The sequence below is a fragment of the Artemia sp. Qi Xiang Cuo genome, chromosome 3 (genome assembly GCF_049724085.1).
Source record: "Artemia sp. Qi Xiang Cuo chromosome 3, ASM4972408v1, whole genome shotgun sequence".
In the NCBI taxonomy this organism is placed as follows: Eukaryota; Metazoa; Arthropoda; class Branchiopoda; order Anostraca; family Artemiidae; genus Artemia; species Artemia sp. Qi Xiang Cuo.
The window spans coordinates 58,410,194-58,434,542 of NC_142796.1; the positions used below are offsets into that span (position 1 = coordinate 58,410,194).

The following is a 24,349-nucleotide window of genomic DNA, read 5'->3' on the forward strand; positions in this document are numbered from 1 at the left end:
ACACTCACTCTTTTCATCTTTCTTATACAGTGGTTTAATTAAGGTTTTCCTAGAATCGTTAGGTAATTCCCTTTTTTCAAAAATCATATTCATAATCTTCAGTAACTTATTTCTAACTTTAGAGCCACCTAGAGCCATATTAAAAAAAATCATTTACAGCACTTTCAGCACCTAGAGCCTTATTATTTTTTAATCCTTTTAGTACTGTCGCTAATTCTCCATTATAAAACAAATTTTCCTTCACATCCAAGGTGTCACGAACTTTTTCATTTTCCTCTATATCATTTCCTGCCACTCTGCATCACTAATTGTGGCCCCGTTCCTATCTTTATATGGGACAAGTCCTGATTGACTACTCCCTCTCAATTTATTAACATGTCAGTAAAATATTTTACTTTTGTGCCGTTTAGATGCATCCTCCAGATCCTCAGAATTTTTATCCATGGCCTCCACTTCACACCTCCTTAGTTTATATTATAATGCTTTCTCCACTTCCTTTACATTCCTTTTGTTTTCATGTGATCTATCACTCAGATAATTCTGCTGTAGACGCTGTAGATGCTGTCCCATTTAAAGATAGGAACGGGGCCACAATTAGTGATACAGAGTGGCAGGAAATGATATAGAGGAAAATGAAAAAGTTCGTGAAACCTTGGATGTGAAGGAAAATTTGTTTTATAATGGAGAATTAGCAACAGTACTAAAAGGATTAAAAAATAATAAGGCTCTAGGTGCTGAAAGTGCTGTAAATGATTTTTTTAAATATGGCTCTAGGTGGCTCTGAAGTTAGAAATAAGTTACTGAAGATTATGAATATGATTTTTGAAAAAAGGGAAGTACCTAACGATTCTAGAAAAACCTTAATTAAACCACTGTATAAGAAAGATGAAAAGAGTGAGTGTGGTAATTATCGAGGCATTAGTCTGGTATATGTAGGTAGCAAATTACTTAGTAATATGATACTTTTTAGACTGAGAGATGCTGTAGACGAAGTTTTAAGAGAAGAACAGTGGGGTTTTAGAAAAGGTAGAGGATGTGTCGACCATATTTTCACTCTTAGCTTAATAATTGAGAAGTGCCTGAGCTTTCAATCACCTTTAGTCCTCAGTTTTACAGATTATCAGCAATCAAGTGACTCTGTTGATAGAAGAGCATTAGCAAAGGTCTTATCCTTGTATGGTATACCAGACAAATACATTAAAGTGATTAGTGCTATGTACGAGAGTAACACTGCGGCGGATAAGGTAGTAAATGAGGTTAGCAGCTGGTTTTGTATTCAATCATGAGTTAAGCAAGGTTTTGTTCTATCCCCCTTCACAGGGATCATCTTGATGGATGTTGTCGTAAGGAGCAGAGGAAAGGCAATGGAGACCACAGAATCAAATGGGGAGGAAAAGCTCTGCTGGACTTAGATTATGCTGATGATTTAAGCATCCTAGATGAAAGTGTCCTCAAAATGAATGAACTTTTAAAGGATTTGCGAGTTCACGGTGCTAAAATAGGTTTGAAAATTGATGTTAAGAAGACTAAGACACTAAGGCTAGGAATAACTGAAGATGATAAGATGACGTTTGGTAGCGAAAGGATAGATACGGTGGGCGACTCCACTTACCTTGGTAGTATTATTAATAAAAACGGTGGGAGCAGTGAATGTGCCAAGACCATAGCCAGATATTGATGAATAACCTTTGTACTAGTCTATTCCATTGACCAGTTGTATTAGACTAAGAGTATTAACATAGCAGTCAATATCAGGACAAATAAATACCACTTTTCTATTAGACATCTCGTTTGTTTTGAACACTGACAACGATGGGTTAAAAATGGCATGTAACCACAGCCAAACCTTTTTATATTGCTAGGGGATAACCTAATTCAGTTCTTAATGTTAACTGGCAGAGTTCCAAATAAGAAGTGTTTTCGGGGATATACTGAAGATGCTTTATATTGTAATGATGAATATGTTCTTGATTGGTTTTTCCTTCAAGAACTCGTAGGAGGGGAAAAATGCTAATGCCAACTCTGGATGTTTCGACAAATGAAGCATAGAGAAATATACAAGTGTCCAAGGCGAAACCAGGTCGATAATCAGCAAAAATAACATGATCTATCCCGTTAACAGTTGCAGCATTTCTACCACTGATCATATTCTGTTTAAAGCCAAGAACATCTCTCAGATTATCATTGAGATGAATAATTTCAGTGTCAACAGATGAGGTAATGTAAATCCTATCGTATTCCATTGAATAATTAAAATAGAATGAACCATTCCTACGATATGATATTTTTCTATTGATTTTTGCACACAAATCTGTCACATTACCATATTCTTTATATTTCAATGTGACATGAGGATATTAACTAGATTTAAATGCTTCAACTCATTCATACTTTCGCTCTGAACTACCTCTGGCTAGAAAATATATTGTACCGGCTGTGACAGATTTTGCATCCTCTACACTATACGATTGGGGCTCTGGCAAGGATTTTAAAAAAAGTACTTCGGAAAATCTTAGGTCCAGTGCGCGAACCCTTGGCGAACAATCGAAATCTTAGCAAAATTGAAAAGGTTTAAAAAGTTCGAGAAATAGTGCCCCACTCATCAGTCTCTCCTAATGTCAGAACTAAATAGCATCACCCCTGTCAAAGAAAAGAAGTAAAAATACAATACGAATAGTAAGCAATAGAAGAAGTAGCCCTAGGAAGAAAATTGTTAAGTGCAAACTGTATTTCTTTTCCTAGATGGCATATCTACCGCATAAGAATTCACAACGTTTAATCACTTCATCTTTAAATCTATTCAATGCAGACAATGTTGATGTGAGTGTAAAACATGGATACTATGAACAATTTTATCCACAACAACCCCTCTCCGATGATATTCACTTTTAAATTTATTGCAATGAAGACTACTTTATGGACTTGTCTTCGACTTGCTGATGGAATATCCTATGAAAATTGTATATTAAATAATTAATTTCATAAAATTAGTGTCTACATAAATGGCATTTTGGTGAGCACAAGCAACAATCCCTCGAATTATACAAGCTATGTGTAATTCATGTTGATGACACCCAAGTCATATAAGGAATTGAGAGGCACTTTCAACGGATATGAATATATTACTGATACTAATAGTACAGATGCACTTAAAAATGCTACAACTAGTGAATCCAAGAAAATTCAAGAAATCCGATTCAAGAACACCCCCTCCCCGAAAAATGGCTGAACACATCCCAATAACAAATACTATACGTAAACAATGGGCGAATTTCATAACTTACAGGCCTCTCCCCACCTACTGTGGGGGCTCATTTTAAACCTAAAGACATTATAATTTGATCTTTCAATTATACAGGAAAAAATGAATGTCTCAGAATTTTAGTCAGATAATTTTGGGAAAAGTGGACGTGGGAGGGGAGTAGGAACCCATCAGAAGGTACTGACGGAAGTCCATATATGGGTATTGAAGAGATTTAATGTCCTTGGTAAAAGCCTGAACGAGACTTGATGTCCTTGGTAAAAACTTGAGGCGAGATTTAATGTCCTTTGTTAAAGTGTTATTTCTAGACGACCCAGACATTAATAATCCAGGGGTAAACAATACGACGTCACTTTATGCATCTGCTGAGTGGCTGCGTTATTTTATTGTTATATGGTTTAACGGTTTTTCATAGTTTCGTTCTGTTTGCTGATGGTTATATGGTTTGATGTTTCAGTGCCTATTGAATACAGATAGGAGTTTACATCATTGTCAGATAAGAGCGTCTATGGTTATGCGGTTTGATGTTGTTTCTTAGTTCTGTTCTGTTTGTTGATGGTTCTATGGTTTGATGTTTCATAGATGTTTCTAAGCCTAATGCATACAGACAGAAGTTTACATCATTGCCAGATAAGAGTGTAACCAAAACAAGATCACGTTTCCCTTTCTAGGCCAATCAGAGGAGTCGGAAGCACTAACGGAACAAGATCGCAGTGAATATAAGGAAGAATTGTTGCTATAGTTGCTATTAGTGTGTGAATAGAATTCAAGGAGTGAGAACAGTTTGAATTTATTCATTGAGATATATTTGCAATAATAAGTGAAATGTTTACCCTATTAGAAGTCTGTAGTGGAGCTGGTAGCAGTAGCAATGATAAAAGAGCGCCAAATAAATCGGTAGAAGTCACGAGAGCATCACTGCTTTGTCTTGAAGGGGATGAAGTATATGCCAGATACGCGTTATCTTTGAGCAAATTTAAAATGGAGGATCAATTATGCTTCGCTGCAAAATTTGATACAGCACATGTGAATAGACTTCAAAGTGCTTTAAATGCAATGGTGAAGCATATAGAGGACAATAAGTTATATCGATAATTGTACATGTGTAATATATATTATTGTTGTAATTATACAAGCTCAATAAAATTGTTTCGAAATCGAAAATATCACCTTTTTCTTTATGTTAGAATTTTTTGGGGGGTTATCGAAAATTCTTCAAGTAGAACAAATCATGGTTATTCTAGAGAGAGCAGTGAGAGTGATAGTATTGAAAAATGAATAAATTTGAGAAAGACAGAATTAGGTCGAATCTTTTGATTATGGAAAAACATTTGATTCTGGATGACGATTTTCTCGAGTTATCCTTACAACGGAAGATATTCTCCCAGGGAACAATGATATTCCCAGGGAAAAGATATTCTCCCAGGGTTTCTACGTCATCGTTGTGACGACACTGCCTATTATGACTATAAACCAAGTGATTTTTATTTGGCAGTTACCGAATGTGATTCACCATTTGAAAACACTGTATGTGATATTGCTTCAAATAGACAGATTGAAACACGTGAATTTCACAATATGAATGCAAATAGTATCATTGACTATACAAAGAGATACGACAAGAGTGAAGTTACATTGTACTGTAGAAAAATGTGACCCTGACTTTGCAGCCAATCAAGATCAATATATAGTGAATTCAAATTATCTACAGGCATTAGTGGTTCTCAACAGTTGCCTATACACCGAAGAAAAAATCTAAAGTGAAGAATAAAAACATTGTTATATACATTTTTCTTTATTAAAAAACAAATTCACATACATTTTTTAAGTACTTTACTTGTAGGGCACTAAAATCAATATTATACAGGTCTGAGAGGATATTTTTCACCATAAAGTCGTTCAGACGTGGATTATCTACATAAATGTTGAGAAACTGCTTGTAAGTATAGCCGCGACATCTGAACACGAAATATAGTAGCGCATGGAAACCACAGCTTTTAGTCGTCGGATCCTGCACTCTCTTCCAATTTTGAATAATAGTTTTCCCACTGCTTTCAATATAGTTGCTGATGTGTGGAGGGTAGAATGTATATGGTAGGGCGAGAGGATAAAAAAATTCAGTCGTCTTCATTGTTTGAAAGATGCACAACCAATGACCAGTATTCACAGTCGACGGACTGCTATTAACAATGATTAGGGATTGTCGACACTTTGAATTTTTCCAAGGAAGTCCGAGAGTAGACAATAGGATATGTATTTGGACATGTAGGGGTCCATTTTTGATACATTGATTATTTGACTGGTGTTCATGGTACAAGGTTTAGTAGAACACTGCCTCTGGGAGGTATTTTCCTACTGGTTTCAAATTGATTTAACAATGTTAGTGTAGTGCCCTCTACCATCGGGTCAAGAAATGTACACTCTAAATGCACACTTTCTATGCATACTATAACCATATCTTAAGTGCCAGACAGATATACTGCAATGACACCAGGTATCATAGCGAGTATTTCAATGATTATATCATGTTCAAATAGTTGTGAAATTATGATCCAACGTTTGCATGGTCAACTCATACAAAGTCCTATAGGATTTATCAAAAGATAGATTGTAGAGGGGGATTCCATTTACTTTGCAGACAAGAGATGAAAGCCCAAACATCTCAAATTTATGTGGGCACCCAGTCCAAGATCCTATTGCATTAGCGCTTTTTACAAATGCCAATGCTAATTTAGACGGAATTTTGCTATTGATAAAGGATGAGTGAAGGTGCGTGAGCCTGCGGCAATATGACGTCGATTGGTGATTGTATGAGGAACAAGTAGTTTAATATTATTTCCACTAGCTCTCAGTTTTTCCACTGCCAAAGCAACAGATCGCATCACCTGCTGCTTTCGTACATGTAGTATTGCCGAGGTGAAGGAGAGAGTTACATCAGGATTGGCAGGAAGTTCCTTTCGTAAAATGAAATTGGATGGAGCAAGCGTCAATTTTATATCCACTTTAATATTTGGTGGTAGCCATTGGGGTATATTAAATATTTCATGATATATTTTTCCAACTAGATGTAATTCACTAGTTGTAGCATTTTTAAGTGCATCTGTACTATCAGTATTAGAAATATATTCATATCCATTGGAGGTGCCTCTCAATTCCTTGTATGACTTGGGTGTCATCAGCATGAATTACATATAGCTTGTATAATTCGAGAGATTTTTGCTTGTGCTCACCAAAGTGCCATTTATGTAGACACTAATTTTATGAAATTAATTATGTAATATACAATTTTCATGGGATATTCCATCAGCAAGTCGAAGACAAGTCCATAAAGTAGTCTTCATTGGAATAAATTTAAAAGTGAATATCATCGGAGAGGGGTTGTTGTGGATAAAATTGTTCATAGCATCCATATTTTACACTCAAATCAACATTTTCTGCATTGAATCGATTTAAAGATGAAGTGATTGAAGGTAGTAAATCCTTATACTGTATATATACCATCTAGGAAGATAAATACAGTTTCGATTTAACAATTTTCTTCCTAGGGCTTCTTCTTCTGTTGCTTACTCTACGTGTAGTATTTTTCCTTCTTTTCTTTGACAAGCCTGATTTTATTCATTTCTGACATTAGGACAGACTGATGAGTGGGGCATTTTTTCTCGACCTTTTTAAACCTTTTCTATTTTGATTAGATCTCAATTGATCGCCAAGGGTTCGCTCACTGGACCTAAGATTTTCCGAAGCACTTTTTTAAAGCCTTGCCAGAGCCCCAATCGTATAGTGTAGAGGATGCAAAATCTGTCACAGCCGGTACAATATATTTTCTAGCCGGTGGTAGTGCAGAGCGACAGTATGAATGGGTTGAAGCCCTTAAATCTAGTTAATATCCTCATGTCGCATTGAAATATAAAGAATATGGTAATGTGACAGATTTGTGTGCAAAAATCAATAGAAAAATCTCATCGTAGGAATGGTTCATTTTATTTTAATTATTCAATGGAATACGATAGGATTTACATCACTTCACCTGTTGACACTGAAATTATTCATCTCAATGATAATCTGAGAGATGTTCTTGGCTTTAAATAGAATATGATCAGTGGTAGAAATGCTGGAACTGTTAACGGGATAGATCATGTTATTATTACTGATTATCGACCTGGTTTCGCCTTGGACACTTGTATATTTCTCTATGCTTCATTTGTTGAAACATCCAGAGTTGGCAATAGCAATTTTCCCCTCCTACGAGTTCTTGAACGAAAAACCAATCAAGAACATTTTCATCATTACAATATAAAGCATCTTCAGTATATCCCTGTAAACACTTCTTATTCGGAACTCTGCCAGTTAACACTAAGAACTGAATTAGGTTATCCCATAGCAATATAAAAAGGTTTGGCTGTGGTTATATGCCATTTTCGACCCGTCGTTGTCAGTGCTCAAAAAAACGAACAAGATGTCTAATAGAAAAGTGGTATTCATTTGTCCTGATATTGACTGCTATGTTAATACTCTTGGCCCAAGACAACTGGTCAATGGAATGGACTATTACAAAGGTCGCTCATCAATGTCTGGCTATGGTCTTGGCACATTCACTGCTCCCACCGTTTTTATTAATAATACTACCAAGGTAAGTGGAGTCGCCCACCTTATCAATCCTTTCGCTACCAAACGTCATCTTATCATCTTCAGTTATTCCTAGCCTTAGTGTCTTAGTATCATATAAATAGTATCATTAAAAGTATCATATTACTAATTAATTTGCTACCTACATATACCAGACTAATGCCTCGATAATTACCACACTCACTCTTTTCATCTTTCTTATACAGTGGTTTAATTAAGGTTTTCCTAAAATCGCTAGGTAATTCCCCTTTTTCAAAAATTAAATTCATAATCTTCAGTAACTTATTTCTAACTTTAGAGCCACCTAGAGCCATATTTAAGAAAATTATTTACCGTACTTTCAGCACCTAGAGCCTTATTATTTTTTAATCCTTTTAGTACTGTTGCTAATTCTCCATTATAAAACAAATTTTCCTTTACATCCAAGGTGTCACGAACTTTTTCATTTTCCTCTATATCATTTCCTGCCACTCTGCATCACTAATTGTGGCCCCGTTCCTATCTTTATATGGGACAAGTCCTGATTGACTACTCCCTCTCAATTTATTAACATGTCAGTTAAATATTTTACTTTTGTGCCGTCTAGATGCATCCTCCAGATCCTAGGAATTTTTATCCATAGCCTCCACTTCACACCTCCTCAGTTCATATTTTAATGCTTTCTCCACTTCCTTTACATTCCTTTTGCTTTCATGTGATATAAATGTCACCCTCTGAAAAACAAACGGACTTATCTCAAACCTGTGTTTAATAATTATTTTTAATATTTCTGAAATGAATTATAAAATTACCAATTCTGAGTTATTTGAAATTTGTCCCCAGTAGGGACATGGAGGCGGTTTAATAAAGCTAACAAGTTGCTGAATTTTTCCACTGTTTGTTTTTGAGGACACGATCAAACGGGCATAAAACAGTTCAGATAGTATTTACTTATTTCCATGGATTTTGTCCTAAGAAACACGGCAAAGGCTATGGGAGAGCATGAAATCATATGGGAATGTAATACTCTCCTTGTCTTGGATTATGCAGATGATTTTTGTGTCCTTGATAAAAATATTAGCAAAATGAATGCATTTTTGGGGGTTTTGAGAATTCAAGGTCCAAGAATAGGTTTGAGAAACAATGCTAAGAAGACTAATTCGTTTAGGCTAGGGATGAATAAAGGTGAAGAGGCCAGATTGGAGTTTGGAAATCGATCAAGTAGATAACTGCACTTGCATGGGTAGGATTATTAGAAAAAGATGGCGGATGCAGTCAGGTTGCAAAAAGTGGAATAGCCAAGGCCCAGGATGATTTATCACAATTGAAAAAAGTTTTGAAGAATAGGAAGGTAAGTCTGCGAACCAAGATCAGAATGTAGAAGCTATGGTAATAACATTGGTTAAGTACGGTTCAAGAACATGGGCCCTTCGAAAGGCAGAGAAAGATTTGTAAAATATTTCCATAGGAATGGTCTATGGAAGGCTTCAGATACCCGTTTGACTAACCTATGTCAATTAATATGCAATGCGAAAAATGTGGTTCTGTTCAAATTTCTAGGGCTATAATGAAAGAAAAGTTGAGATGCCTTGGGTAAGTCTTATGGATGAAGGATAAAGGATGACAGGTTGCCAAAGACTGCACTTTTTGGCCACCCACCTGGGTGACCAAACGAAAAGCAGGTCGTCCACGAATGAGGTGGAAAGTGGTCATAGGGAAGAATTTAAAGTAAGTTGGAACTTTTTGGGAGGAGATAAAGAGTGATGCTTTGTATAAATAGGGATAGGGGAGTACCTTATCCAGCTGTGTTGGCCTCAGGCAGCTTGGCGCTGCAGAGGGGTAATGGTAGTATTAGTAGCTTATTATCAGAAAGACATTTTTACCACATGCTACATCTGCAGAAGACAGGATTCGAGATTTAACCTTTAAAGACAGAATTCCTTGTGGCATGTAATATTTATTCCTAGAGTCATTCAATTAAAATTATGGTCAGGAAATTTTCATCAACGTTCTAGTAATGACCTTAGGTTACTTTTCAGTTAAAACAATTGAAGCTAGCGAGTGTGTGTATTTTCAGATGTAATTGGCCTGCCACTCAGGGTGAAAGGTCCTTTTGATAAGCAAACATTTGGTAAACTTTACAATACAATATTCGCGCCTTATGTATTCTTTATCGTTCAATGTCTGAATATATGAACTAACAGGGAAAGAAAGAATATCCGGGTATTCCAATTTTGTAAAAAAATTTCTCAAAACTCCATTCTGGTTCAGAAACGTGTATAGCCTACTGACCGGAAATATGGGATATACCTGATACAATTATGAGAGTAGATCAGCAATATGATAGATTTCTGAAACGGCTAAGAAATAATAAAGTGGGTTGTCTCTCAATTTTCTTTAATTAATACATTATTGTCGTGATTGTTTGGCCAAAAGAAAAGTTATTTATTATGTCTATTATTACTGTTGTTCTCCACAGAAGTTTTTTTTTTTTTTTTTTTTTTTTTTTCGTTATATCCTATACTGCTCTATATACATTTATGTGTTTATAGAGGGCATAAAAATAATTATTATTATTGTTACTTATATTGACAATTATCATCGGAAAGAATTATTATAGTTTCAAAACATTATTGAAAATATTCTTGGATTTTAAGCTTAAAGCACTAAGAGCATCAAATTAAAAACATTTTGACACCCCCCCCCCAGTCCATCTTAGGACCATTCTTACCTAAAAACCGCAACTTTCGAAAAAAAAAATTGGTTGTTTCAAAATCATGAAGTGTTTAGGGCAGTATAGCATTTTTACCAGTGCTGCCAAGTTAAACCGTAAAAAATAAGCAAAATTGAGTAGATAAATTGACAATGCTTTTCGTCTAAAAACATTGAAACATTAAAAATATGTTGATTGTCAATAAAAACTACACCGTCAAAGCGAAACTATAACTTCTTAAGTTGTTTGGTTTAATAAGTTTTTGGCTTATTTTGTTTCTGATTTCCCATCCACTTTTCATTTTTTTTTTTTATAACTTGGTACCCACTACTACCAAAAACTGCATAACTGCACGTGGAAATCAATTTTTTTAATTCAAAATTGATTTCCCCATTTTCCTTTTGTATTTATATTGTTGTGTTAATTTCCACTTAACCAATTCAAATAATCACATTTTTCTTCCACTGTCCTTCGTACCTTAAAATATTATTTTGACTTGTGAAAAATATACTGAATGGCGAAATTAAGGTAAAAATGTGAATTTTAATGGTGAAAATAAAGTGAAATGGTTAATTGTTTAATGGTGAAAAATATACCGAATGGTGAATTTTGATCGTGAAAAATATAGGCCCCTACCAAATGGTGAAATATATAATGGTGAATTTTATAATGCTGAAAATACGGTGAAATTGGAAATATACAATGATGAATTTTGAATGTGAATTATAATGATGAAAAATATACCGAATGGTGAAAATTTTCACTCATTTTTTAGCTCATTTTCACTGCCTTTGGTGCTTTAAAAGGGTGTTTCAAAACAAACGTTTGTTTATTCAAAAAACAAAATCATGAAAAGTTAGAAGCAAACTAGCCATCTTTGCAACTACAAATGTTTTGGTAAGTGAAGCCACAAAAATGCATGACGCGTTTTTTACAAATCTATCAGCTAGCATCTTACTTCCCTGATCTCATATCATTCTCTCAGATTTAGTTTTTGCTCAATCAAAGTTCTAACATCCTAGACCTCACTAATTTCAGTGAGCTCTATTTCCCACTACAAAGGGAAACCCCATTGTTATTGCTTGAAAATTTACTAATTAGATCACTGAAGTAAGAAACAAAAGCATAATTAAATTCCGCATTCTTGTTTTAGACATGAGGTGATATTCTCCTAGGGTTAAAGATCCCAAAATATCGGAGTAGTCCTTTGAAAAGTGATCAAATTCCACTGCACACTGAAAAAGTCATCATAATTTAGGAGTTGGATTTTGTTCAATTATGGTAAAACATATTTTTTTTTTACATTAGAGTCTAGGAATCAACTCTCATTTCCCTAATGGTTACAAATATCCCTACGGCAATAATACGAGGAGGAGTCTTTTGGTCCTGAAAGCCCGCCCCTTAATTTTGCTTTAAGTAGAATTTGAACTCCGTGTAATGCTTGTTCGTTTTTTGTTTTGTTTTTTATTAACAGGTTTCTAGCTAGTATCAGGGACATCAAATCACGAAAATATAGAGAGCGGGGGGGGGGGGGGGCAAAATTTACGTTTTGAAATCTAGAGGGAACAGTATACCTATATCAGGCCTATCCTCTAGTGTTGGGGCTTTGGTCCCGTTTGGAGTTCAAAGACTCAGAACACTGCTTATTCGTTGTCGGAAATAGAAGATGTTCAAAAACATGGGAATAAAATAATATTGGAGCCCCGTTATAGCAATTACAAAGGTGCCCTTGACTTCTTAAACTTGCCCATTCGTTCGATGGAAGGTATAGTCAAATAATGAAATTTAGAAAAGCCATATTAGTGAACGAAAAACACTGATCTATTCTTCCACCTTCCACCCCAATCAGTAGACTTATCAGACATCAGACCAAGTGCCGCCAAGCGCCATGCGAAAAGATTTGCAAACTCCTTCGTGCTCTATTTCGTTAGCACATTTAATAAGTAGCCCTTCTGGGTGTGTGTTTGGTTCGTTTTTTTTTATTATTAAAGTAACATAGTTTAACACTAATTTTTGAGTGCTACGATAATTATTTAAATAAAAGAACACAAATCATTTGGAAAAAATGTATTTCTAAAAATCTAGAATGGAGAAGGAGGGAATCTAGGGTTTAATTGTCCCCAACTTCAAATTGCAGTGCCTTGCTAGCCTAATTGAAGCGGAGATAAGAAAAGTCTATAAAATCCTTACTTGGTTTTATGTATTTTTGGATTAACCCTTATATCACTTTCAGAATGTAGCATCTCGTCACTCTTGGCCAGCACGTTAGGATTTTGAATCTAAAATACAAAGTTCTGAACGATAAATAATAAAATAAAATAATAGTATAAATAAACAAAAGCAACAACATAAACAAATAATAAGACTAAGAATAAGAATAAGAAGATAAAATAAAATGAATAAACAATAAATATAATAATAATTATAATAAATAAATATAATAGATAAATAAGGTAAAATAAATAAAAAGTCATAAGATAATACAAAATAGAAGATAATTTTTAACAATTGGAAAAAAAATAATTTAAACATAGCCGTCGATGGAATTTGGAGCCGAGACATTTTAGTCCTAAGTATTCTGTTAGTTTATGATGTTTATGTTTATAGAAAATGTACATCGTTTTCTACAGAAAAGCTAAAAAATAAAAGACTTACCCTTGGAAGAAACCTTAAGGAAACCAAAAAAGGTGTCTAAAAATAAAACACAAATGAAAAAAAAACATTAAAAAATTAGATCAGTCAGAATTTTTTCCAATATTTCCTTTCCATTTCTTTTTTTTCTCTTTATTTTTTCTTTCTTCTTTTTTTGTACTTCTTCATAAGTAGAACAACAAGGTCCAGGAATGATTATGATAGCTATCTTGTGAATGGTTTCAAGCTTATAGCATTACAATATCAAGCACTCTTAATTACAGTAAATGACTATTTATATTCCTAAGTGAAATGGTCAGATTCTTTATACTGTAAATGCTCTTACTATAACCATAGCTGTTTCTCATTCAGTTTTTCGGAGAGAAACTTCTGAGCAAAAAAAGGAAGCACTTGCTCTATTATCCTTCCTACACCGTTTTGGGAGCGAAATTCACGTTCAATTCAAAATCTCCTAGCAGTTTGCGCCGGAAATTTTGTCGATATATTATTCTTGGACTGCTATTTTTTTCCATTGGGATATTTTAACATTCTTTTAAAAGGCCACTTTAAATACAGTTATGATTTTACTTTAAAATTACTTTTTATATTAATATTTTTAGTTTCAATTTCATCATGCCCATTATCCCATCCATGACAGTTACAAAAATATATTCTCCACGTATTTGGGTTCTTATGATATATTTCATGAGCAAACTAAAATTTGTGAGTCTAAGAAAGAATTGGTATTATAGTATTATCATGGGCTACACGCACTGTGAATCATGATTGCAGCAATAGCTGCAACCTAGTAAAGAACAAACATTGCCCACAGTAACCAAAAGTTGAAAAACAAGCTTTGAAAAAAAAACTGTCAAATGCAAAAAATGTCTCATTTGCAGGTGATTAATCACCTGCAAATGAGATAATACTATAATACCTATTATCCACTAACATTATCATTATAAGTAATGATAATGTTATCATTATAAGTTTCTATTAAGATTATAAGCTTATTGTGAAAACAAATTTCCACGAATCAGACCGAAATGAAAAGTGCACCCTTAGTGAATGTTCTGACCCTCCCCCCCACTATCTTGAAAAACAAAAAAAATCGTCTAAACTTTTCTCTAATGAATTCTAGAAAAATTAGTCCTGATTTTGTGCATAAGGACCTCTTGCATGTGTTTAGTCTATCACAATAGACTTTTGTATATGATAGTCTTCTTTTTACCTTAATCAATCAAGGGGGATTGGACAGTTCATGGGGAAATTCTCCTCATCTCTCAAAATAATCTTAGTCATGTTTCCGAAATTAAATATAGAAAAAGATGTAAACCACAAGGATTCATCCAGATGGATGGGGATATAAAACAGGCATACTATGTGAAAATTATAAGATATTATGGGATATTCTAAAAAAAATTAAGGGGCTTCAGATGGATCTGCACCCAAAGCCCCAAGAGCCATAGACAGATTCTTCAGCGCCTAAGGGCAACATCAGTTTTTTGCCCCCATTCCGTGGCAGCAATGTCAGTGGGTCTATGTTTTATGCAACACATAGTTTGTCCCCAACACGCCCCAACAGATGCTACACTCTAGTGTAGCCCCTGCTCCACATTAGATAACTAACTGAAACTTCTCCCCCTTCCCTATCCCTTTAGCGTACATGCTTGTAAAATCACCCCCCCCCCCCCGCCCCCTGAAGGTTAGCACTTCAGGTATAAACAAATGTACAAAACTGACATATTTTGGGAGGGCTAACAACTGAATTGTCTTGGAGAGAAGAGGGTTTTTGGAACACTGAATTCCTATCACACTGGAGGGACAATATAGGAAATCCCATCAAAAGTTACGTGCCTGAGAACATTCCCCTTATTTAAAAAAAGGGGGGACAAGCCCCCTAAAAGTCATAGAGCCTTAATGAAAGCCACACCATCAAATTCTTTCCATCAGGATCTTTCCATGGAGGAAGTTTTCATGGGGGAAGGGACATTGCTATGAAGGAAATACCAGATTTCCCAGCATTATTTGAAAAACGATAAGTAATTAAATAAAAAAAAAACTATTTTTTTCAACTGAAAGTAGGGAGCAACATCAAAACTTAAAACGAACAGAAATTATTTCGTAAACGAGGTGGTTCGTCCCCTAGTCAATACCTCGCTCTTTACGCTGAAGTTTTTTTAGTACTTTCATAAGAGCTATTTATTCTAATTAAACGGCCTTTGTGATTCTGTGGGTCATTCTCAAAGAATTGTAACAAAATTCTAACTTCAGCGTAAAGTGTGAGGTATTGACTAGGGGGCGAACCCGCTAATATAAGTAATGAAAATATACGAATATTGAAGTTCGTTACGTAAGTTAATTCCTAAGTTACGTATATTTATTACTAATAAAAACGTTCGTAAATAAAATTAGAAGTAGCCTACTAGTGCCCTTTTTGAGTAGCCGAAAAATTGAGGACAATTAGGCCCCTCCTCCACCCCTTTTTTCTCAAAATCGTCCGATCAAAATTTTGAGAAAGCTATTTAGCCAAAAAACGTAAAATTAATATTTAAATTTCGTTGCAATTATTCATTTTCGGTGAGCCAAAATCAGTACCTGCATTAATTCAAAAACGTTCAGAAATTGAACAAAAAAAACAAGTTTTTTTTACTGAAAGTAAGGGGTGACATTAAAACTTAAAACAAACAGAAATTATTCCGCATATAAAAGGGACTGTCCCCTCCTCAACGCCTCGCTCTATACGCTAAAGTTTGGCTCTTTCTCACAACCCTATTTGTTAAAACAATAAAAAACTTTAGTATAAAGAGCGGGCGTTGAGGAGGGGACAGCCCTTTTCATTTACGGAATAATTTCTATTCGCTTTAAGTTTTAATGTCACTCCTTACTTTCACTTAAAAAATCTTGTGTTTTATTTAATAGTAAATAGATAAAACATCTTTCATCTACCCTTTGTACACTCAAGTGCTAATAGAACTTAGATAAAAGTCAGCAAAAGTTACACACTTTATACACTTTTTCAGGTAATGATCTCTTCTTTGGTACTTAAAATTGCAGATTATCAAGGGAACTTGAATATTCTAACTCGTAGCAATGCAAAGGAAATTCCTTGGGACAACTTTGAGAAAAAGATTCCACTAATTCATGAAATTTCCTAGGCAAAGCGAAGACAAATTTCTGAAAGGTACATCAAACAGCCTGAACTAGGGCTTTTTCAGGAGTAATCATATCGAACCAATTGTCCAAGAATATCTGGAAAAGGCTCATTTGAACGGAAATTAAAAGTTCTAGTGCCCTTTTTAAGTGACCATTTGGAGGCCATCTAACTCCCTCCCATACCCCTTTTTTCACCAAAGTCTTTCGATCAAAATTTTGAGATAGTCATATTGTTCAGCATAGTTGGAGTAAACATGACACAGCCCCTGGGGAGAGTTCTTTTAAGTTATGGAATTTACCCATTGTTTACGTCGGCTATAGTACTTGCTATTGGGAAGTATGCATACATTTTTCGGTTGGTGGAGGGGAGGCTGAATTTTCTGCTGGGAGGATTTTCCATAGGGTGAATTTTCCATAGTGAGGGAACTTCCAGGGTGAACTTTTCAAGAGAAAATTTTACACTGAGGGAATTTGCCAGAATTCCTATACAAAATTCTTTTTATTTGTCTTACTTTCTCTTTGCTGACTCAGTTTAACATGTGGATGTGTTAATGGTAATTCTTTATGGTAAATTTTAACAAGGATTAAACTGTCTAGAGGATCTTTTTGTGGAGGGGAGCCGGATTTCCCGCCATTATCTAAAAAACGATCAGAAACTACAAAAGGAAAGTTTTTGCAACTGGAAGTAAGCAACAACATTAAAACATAAAGCGAACAAAATTATTACGTATAGGAGGGCTTTCCCCCTTCTTAATACCTCGCTCTGCACGCTAAGTTTGACTTTTTGTTCCAATTCTTTGATAGCAACTCCTAAAACACAAGGGTCGTTTAATTAGAACAATAAGAAGTTTTTTCAAAAGTACTAAAAAACTTTAGTGTGAAGAACGAGGTAGTAAGAAGGAGGTAAACCCCCTTCATATACGCAATAACTTCTATTCGTTTTAAGTTTTAATGTTACTCCTTATTTTCAGTTGAAAAAGCTTGTTTTTTTATTTAATATCTACAAATTATGGATATCTTCTAACTACAAAACCATGCTGACAGAAAAACACAAGATGCGACCCTCCTCATTCACTATTCTGGAATGATTAAAGTAGGAAAGGCGAGGAAGTAGAATTGCATATGTAGATCTTTTCTTCAAAATTAATTAAAAAAAAAATTCTACCAGATAAGTTTTTCAAAGAAAAGTAAAGAATAATTAAACAAAAAAAAGAGCAAAAATAAAATAAAATAATCTACCAAGCGTGAAACTACCACAAATCAGCATCGATAAATAAATGAAACACAAAACGAACAGAAATTACAATGAATAACCGAGTCAAACTCAAAACGAGCAGAAATTAACATAAGTTGGGCACAAAACCCCTATGCCTTCCTAAGGCCAGAACATAATTTGGACTTTAAAGAAAAAATATAAATGTTTTTACTTTTATAACTTTAATGAATAAAATAATATTAACATTTTGATTACTAAATATCAGTATATGTATACTAAACAGACAATGCACATTCATTTGTATTTTTTCAGTAAAGTGCAAATTTTGTTCTGTCCTTGGGAAGGCATAGGGTTTTTGCGCCCAAACTTATGATAATTTCTGCTCGCTTTGAGTTTGACTCTGTTATTTATTGTAATTTCTGTTCGTTTTGGGTTTCATTTATTTATCGATGCTAATTTGTGGTAGATTCACGCTTGGTAGATTATTTGATTTTATTTTTGCTCTTTTTTTTGTTTAATTGAGTTTTTTACTTTTCATTCAAAAACTTATCTTGCAGAAAGTTTTTATTAATTAATGTCTGTTCCTTTTATATTGACATAGTCTTTTCAGGGAAAAAGAAAATGATACTTTAAATTTTTTGATTTTTAAGACTTTATAGTTTGGCCTGCTATTTGTATGCTGGAGAAAAATTTTCAGCAATTATTAACAACATAAAACCTTTTAAAAATCTGGACACAAATAGTACTGTTTAATTTAGTTTCACACCTCCTCAAGTTGACCTGAAATGGAAAACTTGATACCATTTGCAAAAAAAATCTGTTTACTTTCTTTGATAGCTTGGATACACTTGCGCTATTTTGATTTTGTTAAATTTTAAGAGCAGAAGTAGTCCCGAAAGTTTCAACATAATATCTTCATTCGTTCTTGGGATACTGCTGAGATGCGTTACTGGGAATTAGGCTTATCACAGTGCATTCTGATTGAATCTTAAGGAAAAATTTATTTTTTAAAGAAATTAGGTGGGTGGGAGTGGAAAGGGGATTAGTTGCCTTCCAATCACTTTTCAAAATTAAAAACTGTACTAGCCATTTCTATTTTCAATCAAGTTAGCCCTTTTCGAAGTTCCCACGATAACTCCTTCAATACGAAGTGTCCTGGTCTAAACAACAACAACAACAAAAAATAATACATTATACCTGCATCGATCTTTACTATAAAAATGTCAAGCCTTCCAATCACTTTTGACTATTAAAAAGGGCAATTTCAATTTCCAAACAAATGAGCCCTTTTTGAAATTTCTATAACTTTTTTTGATATAAACTTTAATGCCCCAAGGGCATAACTTACAACCCTCGCTATAAGGGTCCTAAGGGGGTTATCATTCTCAGAGACATACTGTCCAAAAGTTTTAACTACGTTGAAACTAGTGGATATCTAAAAATTTTGATTTCATGTGTTTAGGAACATGGTCGGCATAAGAGGGGGGTTAGTCGTTCTCCAATTACTTTCAACTACTAAAAAAGGCACTAATCCTTTCAATTTCAAATTGAAGGAGCCCTGTTGAAATTTCTACGACAACGCTTTCAATAAAAACTTTATATGCCCCCAGGGCATAAATTACGACCCTTGCCCTGAGGGCTTTGGGGGGAGGAGTTTTCATCCTTAAAGACCTAATTTCCAAAACTTTCAACTACGTTGAATAAAATGGTTATCTAAACATTTTGAACGGATATTTGGAGAAAAGGTGGGCGTGAGAGGGGGGGGGGGGTGGTAGTGGCCCTTAAATCACTGTCGACTAATAAAAAAGATACTAGTCCCTTGAATTTCAAATCGGATAACAACTTTTTCACGTTTCTACGACAAAGATTTCAATAAAAACCTTATATGCCCCAAGGGTATAACTTATAATACTTGCACTGAGGGTTATAGGGAGTGTCTGAGGAAAAGGTGGGCGTGAGAGGGGGGTTAAAGTGCCCTCAAATCACTTTCGACTATTAAAAAGGGTACTAGCCCTTTGAATTTCAAATCGAATGAGCCCTTTTTCAAGTTTCTACGAGGGAGATTTCAGTAAAAACCTTATCTCTATGTGTATCTATGTGTATTGTCTCTATGAGTGTATCGACTGTGTATGTTTCTCGTCTCTCTGTCCTTCTAATCTCTCTGTGATTTTCGTCTCTGTGTTTGTGTCGTCTTTGTGTGTTTGTCGTCTCTGTGTGTGTGTCGTCTCTGTTTTTGTTGAGTCTGTGTGTGTGTGTCTTCTCTGTGCGTGTGTCGTCTCTGTGTGTTTGTCGTCTGTGTGTGTGTCGTCTCTGTGTGTTGTTCGTGTCTGTGTGTGTGTCCTCTCTATGTATGTCGTCTCTGTGTGTGTGTCGTGTCTGGTTTATGTTAGGTTAGGGGGGTTAGTTGCCCTCAAGTCACTTTCGACTATTAAAAAGGATACTAGCACTTTGAATTTCAAATTGAATGAACCGTTTATCAAGTTTATACGACAAAGCTTTCAGTTAAAAATTTATATGCGCCAAAAAACTAGATCATTACTCCTATCCTGATGGTTGTGGGGAGTATCCTCCTCAAAAATATGTTTTTTATCTAGAAATTTACCATCCTGAACAAAATAGCTATCTCCAAATTTTTATTGGATGTGTTTGGGGGAAGGATGGATGTGGGGGGGCGGGGGCTAGTTGCCCTGCAATCACTTTCGACTACTAAAAAGCGCACTAGCCTTTTGAATTTCCAATCGAATGAGCTTTTTTGAAGTTTCTATGACAACGCCTTCTATAAAAAACTTTTTATGCCCCCAGGGCATAACTTAAATCCCTTGCCCTGAGGGTTGTGGGGGAGTGTCCTCCTCAAAAATATATTTTCTATCTGAAAATCAACTATGCTGAACAAAATGGCTATCTCAAAATTTTGATTGGATGTGTTTGGGGGAATGAGGGGTGTGGGGGGGGGTGGCTAGTTGCCCTCAAATCACTTTCGACTATTAAAAAGGGTACTAGCCCTTTGAATTTCCAATCGAATGAGCCTCTTTTGAAGTTTTTACGACAACGCCTTCTATAAAAACCTTATATGCCCCCGGGCATAGCTTAAAACTCTTGCCCTGAGGGTTGTGGGGGAGTGTCCTCCTCAAAACATTTTCTATCTGGAAATCAACTAGACTGGACAACATGGCAAACTCAAACTTTTGATGTCCTAGGTGTTATGGAAGAATTGGCTTGGAAGGGGGGGCTAGTTGCCCTCCAATCACTTTTGAGAATTAAAGAGGGCTCTATTCATTCTGATTATCATTTTAGTGAGCTTTGTTCGAAGTTTCTGCAAAGACTCTATCAATAAAAAGTTCCTGGGTATGAAGAACCAAAAAAAAAAACATTGTGCCCACATCGTTCTTTACTTAGGCAGCGCTAGCGCGCTGCCTATGATTATATTTAGCTAGTATAACCACTTTTGGACTTAACAAAAAAAACTTTTTACCTATTCTTTAGTATTATGAAAAGCTTATTAGTCTGAATTACGACATAGTGGGTATGACGCTCAGAGAGAGGGGGGATGGCTTTCTAGATGGCAGGACAGTAGAAAAAAAGCCAAGCTTTATTCAGTATTTTACATATTCTGAATCTAGTCTAAATTTATTCAGTATTTTACATATCCTGACGTGTCTCATCTTCACAACAAAACGTAAAACCTGAAACCTTATAAAGCTGATTTAATTTTTTTTTTTCAAATCTTACCATTTTGTCAACATCACAAACGCTTTCATTCAGAGGCCAATTGATAATTTGAGACTGATCATTCACAAATCCAACTCCGTTCTCTAGATATGTTTCACTTTCATCGCCAATCAAACACTCAACTTTAACAGGAAATTCATTTTCTTTGTCTTTTAAACCCTTTAATTGATGATTGGTTAGATCTTTATCAGAGAAAAAAAAAAGTTGGGCAGTTCCAACACAAAAACTGAGCTGCTTTGGGCTTGGGGTTTTTGGGCCAAATACACTTAACTTGAACCGGAATTTCACATTCATCATCTTTTAAGCAGCTATTCGAAGCAAGATGATTATTAAGATCTTCTTCAGAGAAGAAATCACAAAGACAATTTTGGCATAGATACTGAGCTGACTTGGGCTTTTTAATCAATTGAACTGGTTTAGACTTTGGAGTTTCAGACTTTTTAGCTTCCATACTTTCATCATCTATAAAAGGCTCAGGTTTGACAGTTAATTCTTCTTCGCTTAAAGAGCTATTCGAAGCTTCGTAATCATTTAGACCTTCTTCAGAGAAAAATATAGAAGGGCAATGCCGGCATATATATTGAACTGGCTTGGTCTTTTTAGCTTTTGTTTTTAGTTACTGAGCACCCCTTTCCCTTGCTTTCAGGTGGGGTAGTAAAACTGGAATTTCTTTCCACACAATTCGTGTTCTCAGCTCCCTTTTCGCAGGTAGTACTAAAAAAATAAGAAAAAAATAGAGTTTATCAAGAAGCTAATGAACACCTTTTTTGTCCGTGAAATTTTCGTTATGCTTTGAATACAACCTTTGGAAGGAACTTAATTAAGAAGGAACATCAGAATTTTTTTATCTTCATAAATTTCGTCAATAGTTTTTTATTCCAAAAATTCGATAAAATGTTAAGCTCTATTTTATAGGTGAAATATCATGAATGTTAAAGTTCGTATATTTCCTTGGGTGCAAATATAAAAAGCAATGATGAATAACTGTCAAATAAAGAGTCTAAAAATATGATAAACGAAAAGAATTAAGCTGGCAATTTGTATCCAAGTAGAGGAATTCCATAATAAGTTAAATTCAAAATTTCTCGAGTGCTTTCCTGAACGTAAGACTGAATTCTGTTCTAGTGATAAACCATATGTAAACTCAAAAATAAAGCAACTGATAAAACATAAATTGTACCTAATACGAAAACGTCAAGTGAACCAAGCAAAACTGTTGGCAAACCAAATAAAATGGAAAATCAAAAAGGCACAAGCAAATTACTATGAAAATGAAGTTGACCATCTTTTGGAGTCCAAACCGTCGCAGTTTTTCAGTAAAGTAAAAAGTCTGACTGGTAAAAGGTCTCAACCAGTTGACTTCATGAAGGAGGAGCCTCCAGAGAAAACCGCGAATGATTTAAATGCCCATTTTGCTTCAATTGTGCAGTCTTACCCCCCTCTTCCACCCGAGGATCCTCCAGTAATTTTAACTACTCCTTCAGATGATAATTTAATTGCTGATATTTCATTGGCAATTATAATCCGTAAACTCTCTTCGTTAAAAAGAACTTCCGTTGTCCCTTTTGACATTCCAGTTGCTCTCATTAAAGCATTTGCAAAGGAATTGTCATTTCCCCTTCAGATAATTTTCAGTAATATAACAAAAACAGAATATTTTCCAAAGAAATGGAAGAAAGGGTTTATTACCCCAATTCCAAAGAAAGGAGCAGCTAATGATTTCTCTGGTGTCTGGCCGATCACAGTTACGTCAGTTTTTATCAGAATATACGAAAGCTTTGTTGCCACATGGCTGAAAAAATATCTTTTGAAAGCAACCGATCGAAAGCAATTTGGTAACATCCCTAAGTGTTCGACAGTTCATTACCTCGTTAATTTAATTGATTTTATTTTAAAACACCTGGATGAACCTGGAAAATGGATAAATTTAATTACAATTGATTTTAGAAAAGTATTTGACCTTGTTGATCACAAAATCCTTTTAGAAAAAATGGCAGAAAAAAATATACCCAGCTTTATTATTAAAATCATCAAGAACTTCTTAACAAATAGAGAGCAAACTGTGAAGTATAAAGACCAATTTTCCACTCCTCTGCCAGTTTTTTATGGAATTCCACAAGGAACTGTGATCGATCCACTGGGCTTCCTCCTCATGATAAATGAAATTGCTGCTTCAAATCAGCAATTCGGTCAGAGCTTTCCTCAAATTATTTTGACGGGATACTCACCCTCACCTTATACTCATTCCATTATACTCACACGGGAAAGGAAGGGGGTAATTGATGTAATGCCCTATTGTCCTGATTCCTAGAAATATTTTGTAAAAATAAGTATAAATTTGTATACCTTGGGCAAACCTTTGACTATGCCTGCATTTTATTTTACCCCTCCCACCCTGTGCGGAGATAGGAAGGATTTTAGCTTTTAAGTTAAGTTTTTTTTCCCCATTTTTCATTTATGCATCTTGCTAAGTTTGAAAATAGTAAGCTTTTTCTATTTCATACAGATATATCTGTTGTTTCTTTAACACATATTCAGTGCAAAAATAATAATACCTCGTGATATCAATATGACCATAACTAAAATATTAATAACAATAGGCTAGTTCATTTTTTGATCAACATGTTCAAGAGCAGGTGAAAAAGGAAAATTGTGCTTTAGGGACGTGGGTAGCAAAGCACTGCTTAGGTTTTCCGGTGAATCCACTAAAAACGGCATAATCTACATGTATTCAACCCCTACTACAATTTTCATGTTCTTTATGGGGCCTGGAAGATAGAAATGTCGAGGACCTGAGCGATGATTTGGAGGGAATCCAGAAACGAGTTCTAAGGGTTATTCTCGTGGAAAAATATGCTGACTAGAACTTGGCTCTAAAATCACGAAATTCATTAAGTCTCCGTGAGTGCTGATTTCTGTCAAAGGCAGTTGCATGCCACACACTGAAGCCAGTTGTTGAAACGTTTCTGTTACTGACACTTTCGTTACTGAAACTAAAGCCAGTTTTGTTTGGGAACTCAGCATTTCTTCTGTTCGT

The 24,349-nt window shown here is 35.0% G+C and overlaps 1 protein-coding gene across 1 annotated transcript; it reads right to left on the reverse strand.

The window, feature by feature from the left end:
* Nucleotides 1-12,766: 12,766 nt before the first annotated feature.
* LOC148954338 (uncharacterized) lies at nt 12,767-21,609 on the reverse strand. The gene is made up of 2 exons (XM_089086241.1): nt 21,313-21,609; nt 12,767-12,859 (listed from the first exon to the last, which is right to left on the reverse strand). Exons 1-2 carry the CDS (start codon nt 21,607-21,609, stop codon nt 12,767-12,769), a joined length of 390 nt encoding a protein of 129 aa, XP_088942367.1.
* Between the last annotated feature and the right edge of the window lie 2,740 nt (nt 21,610-24,349).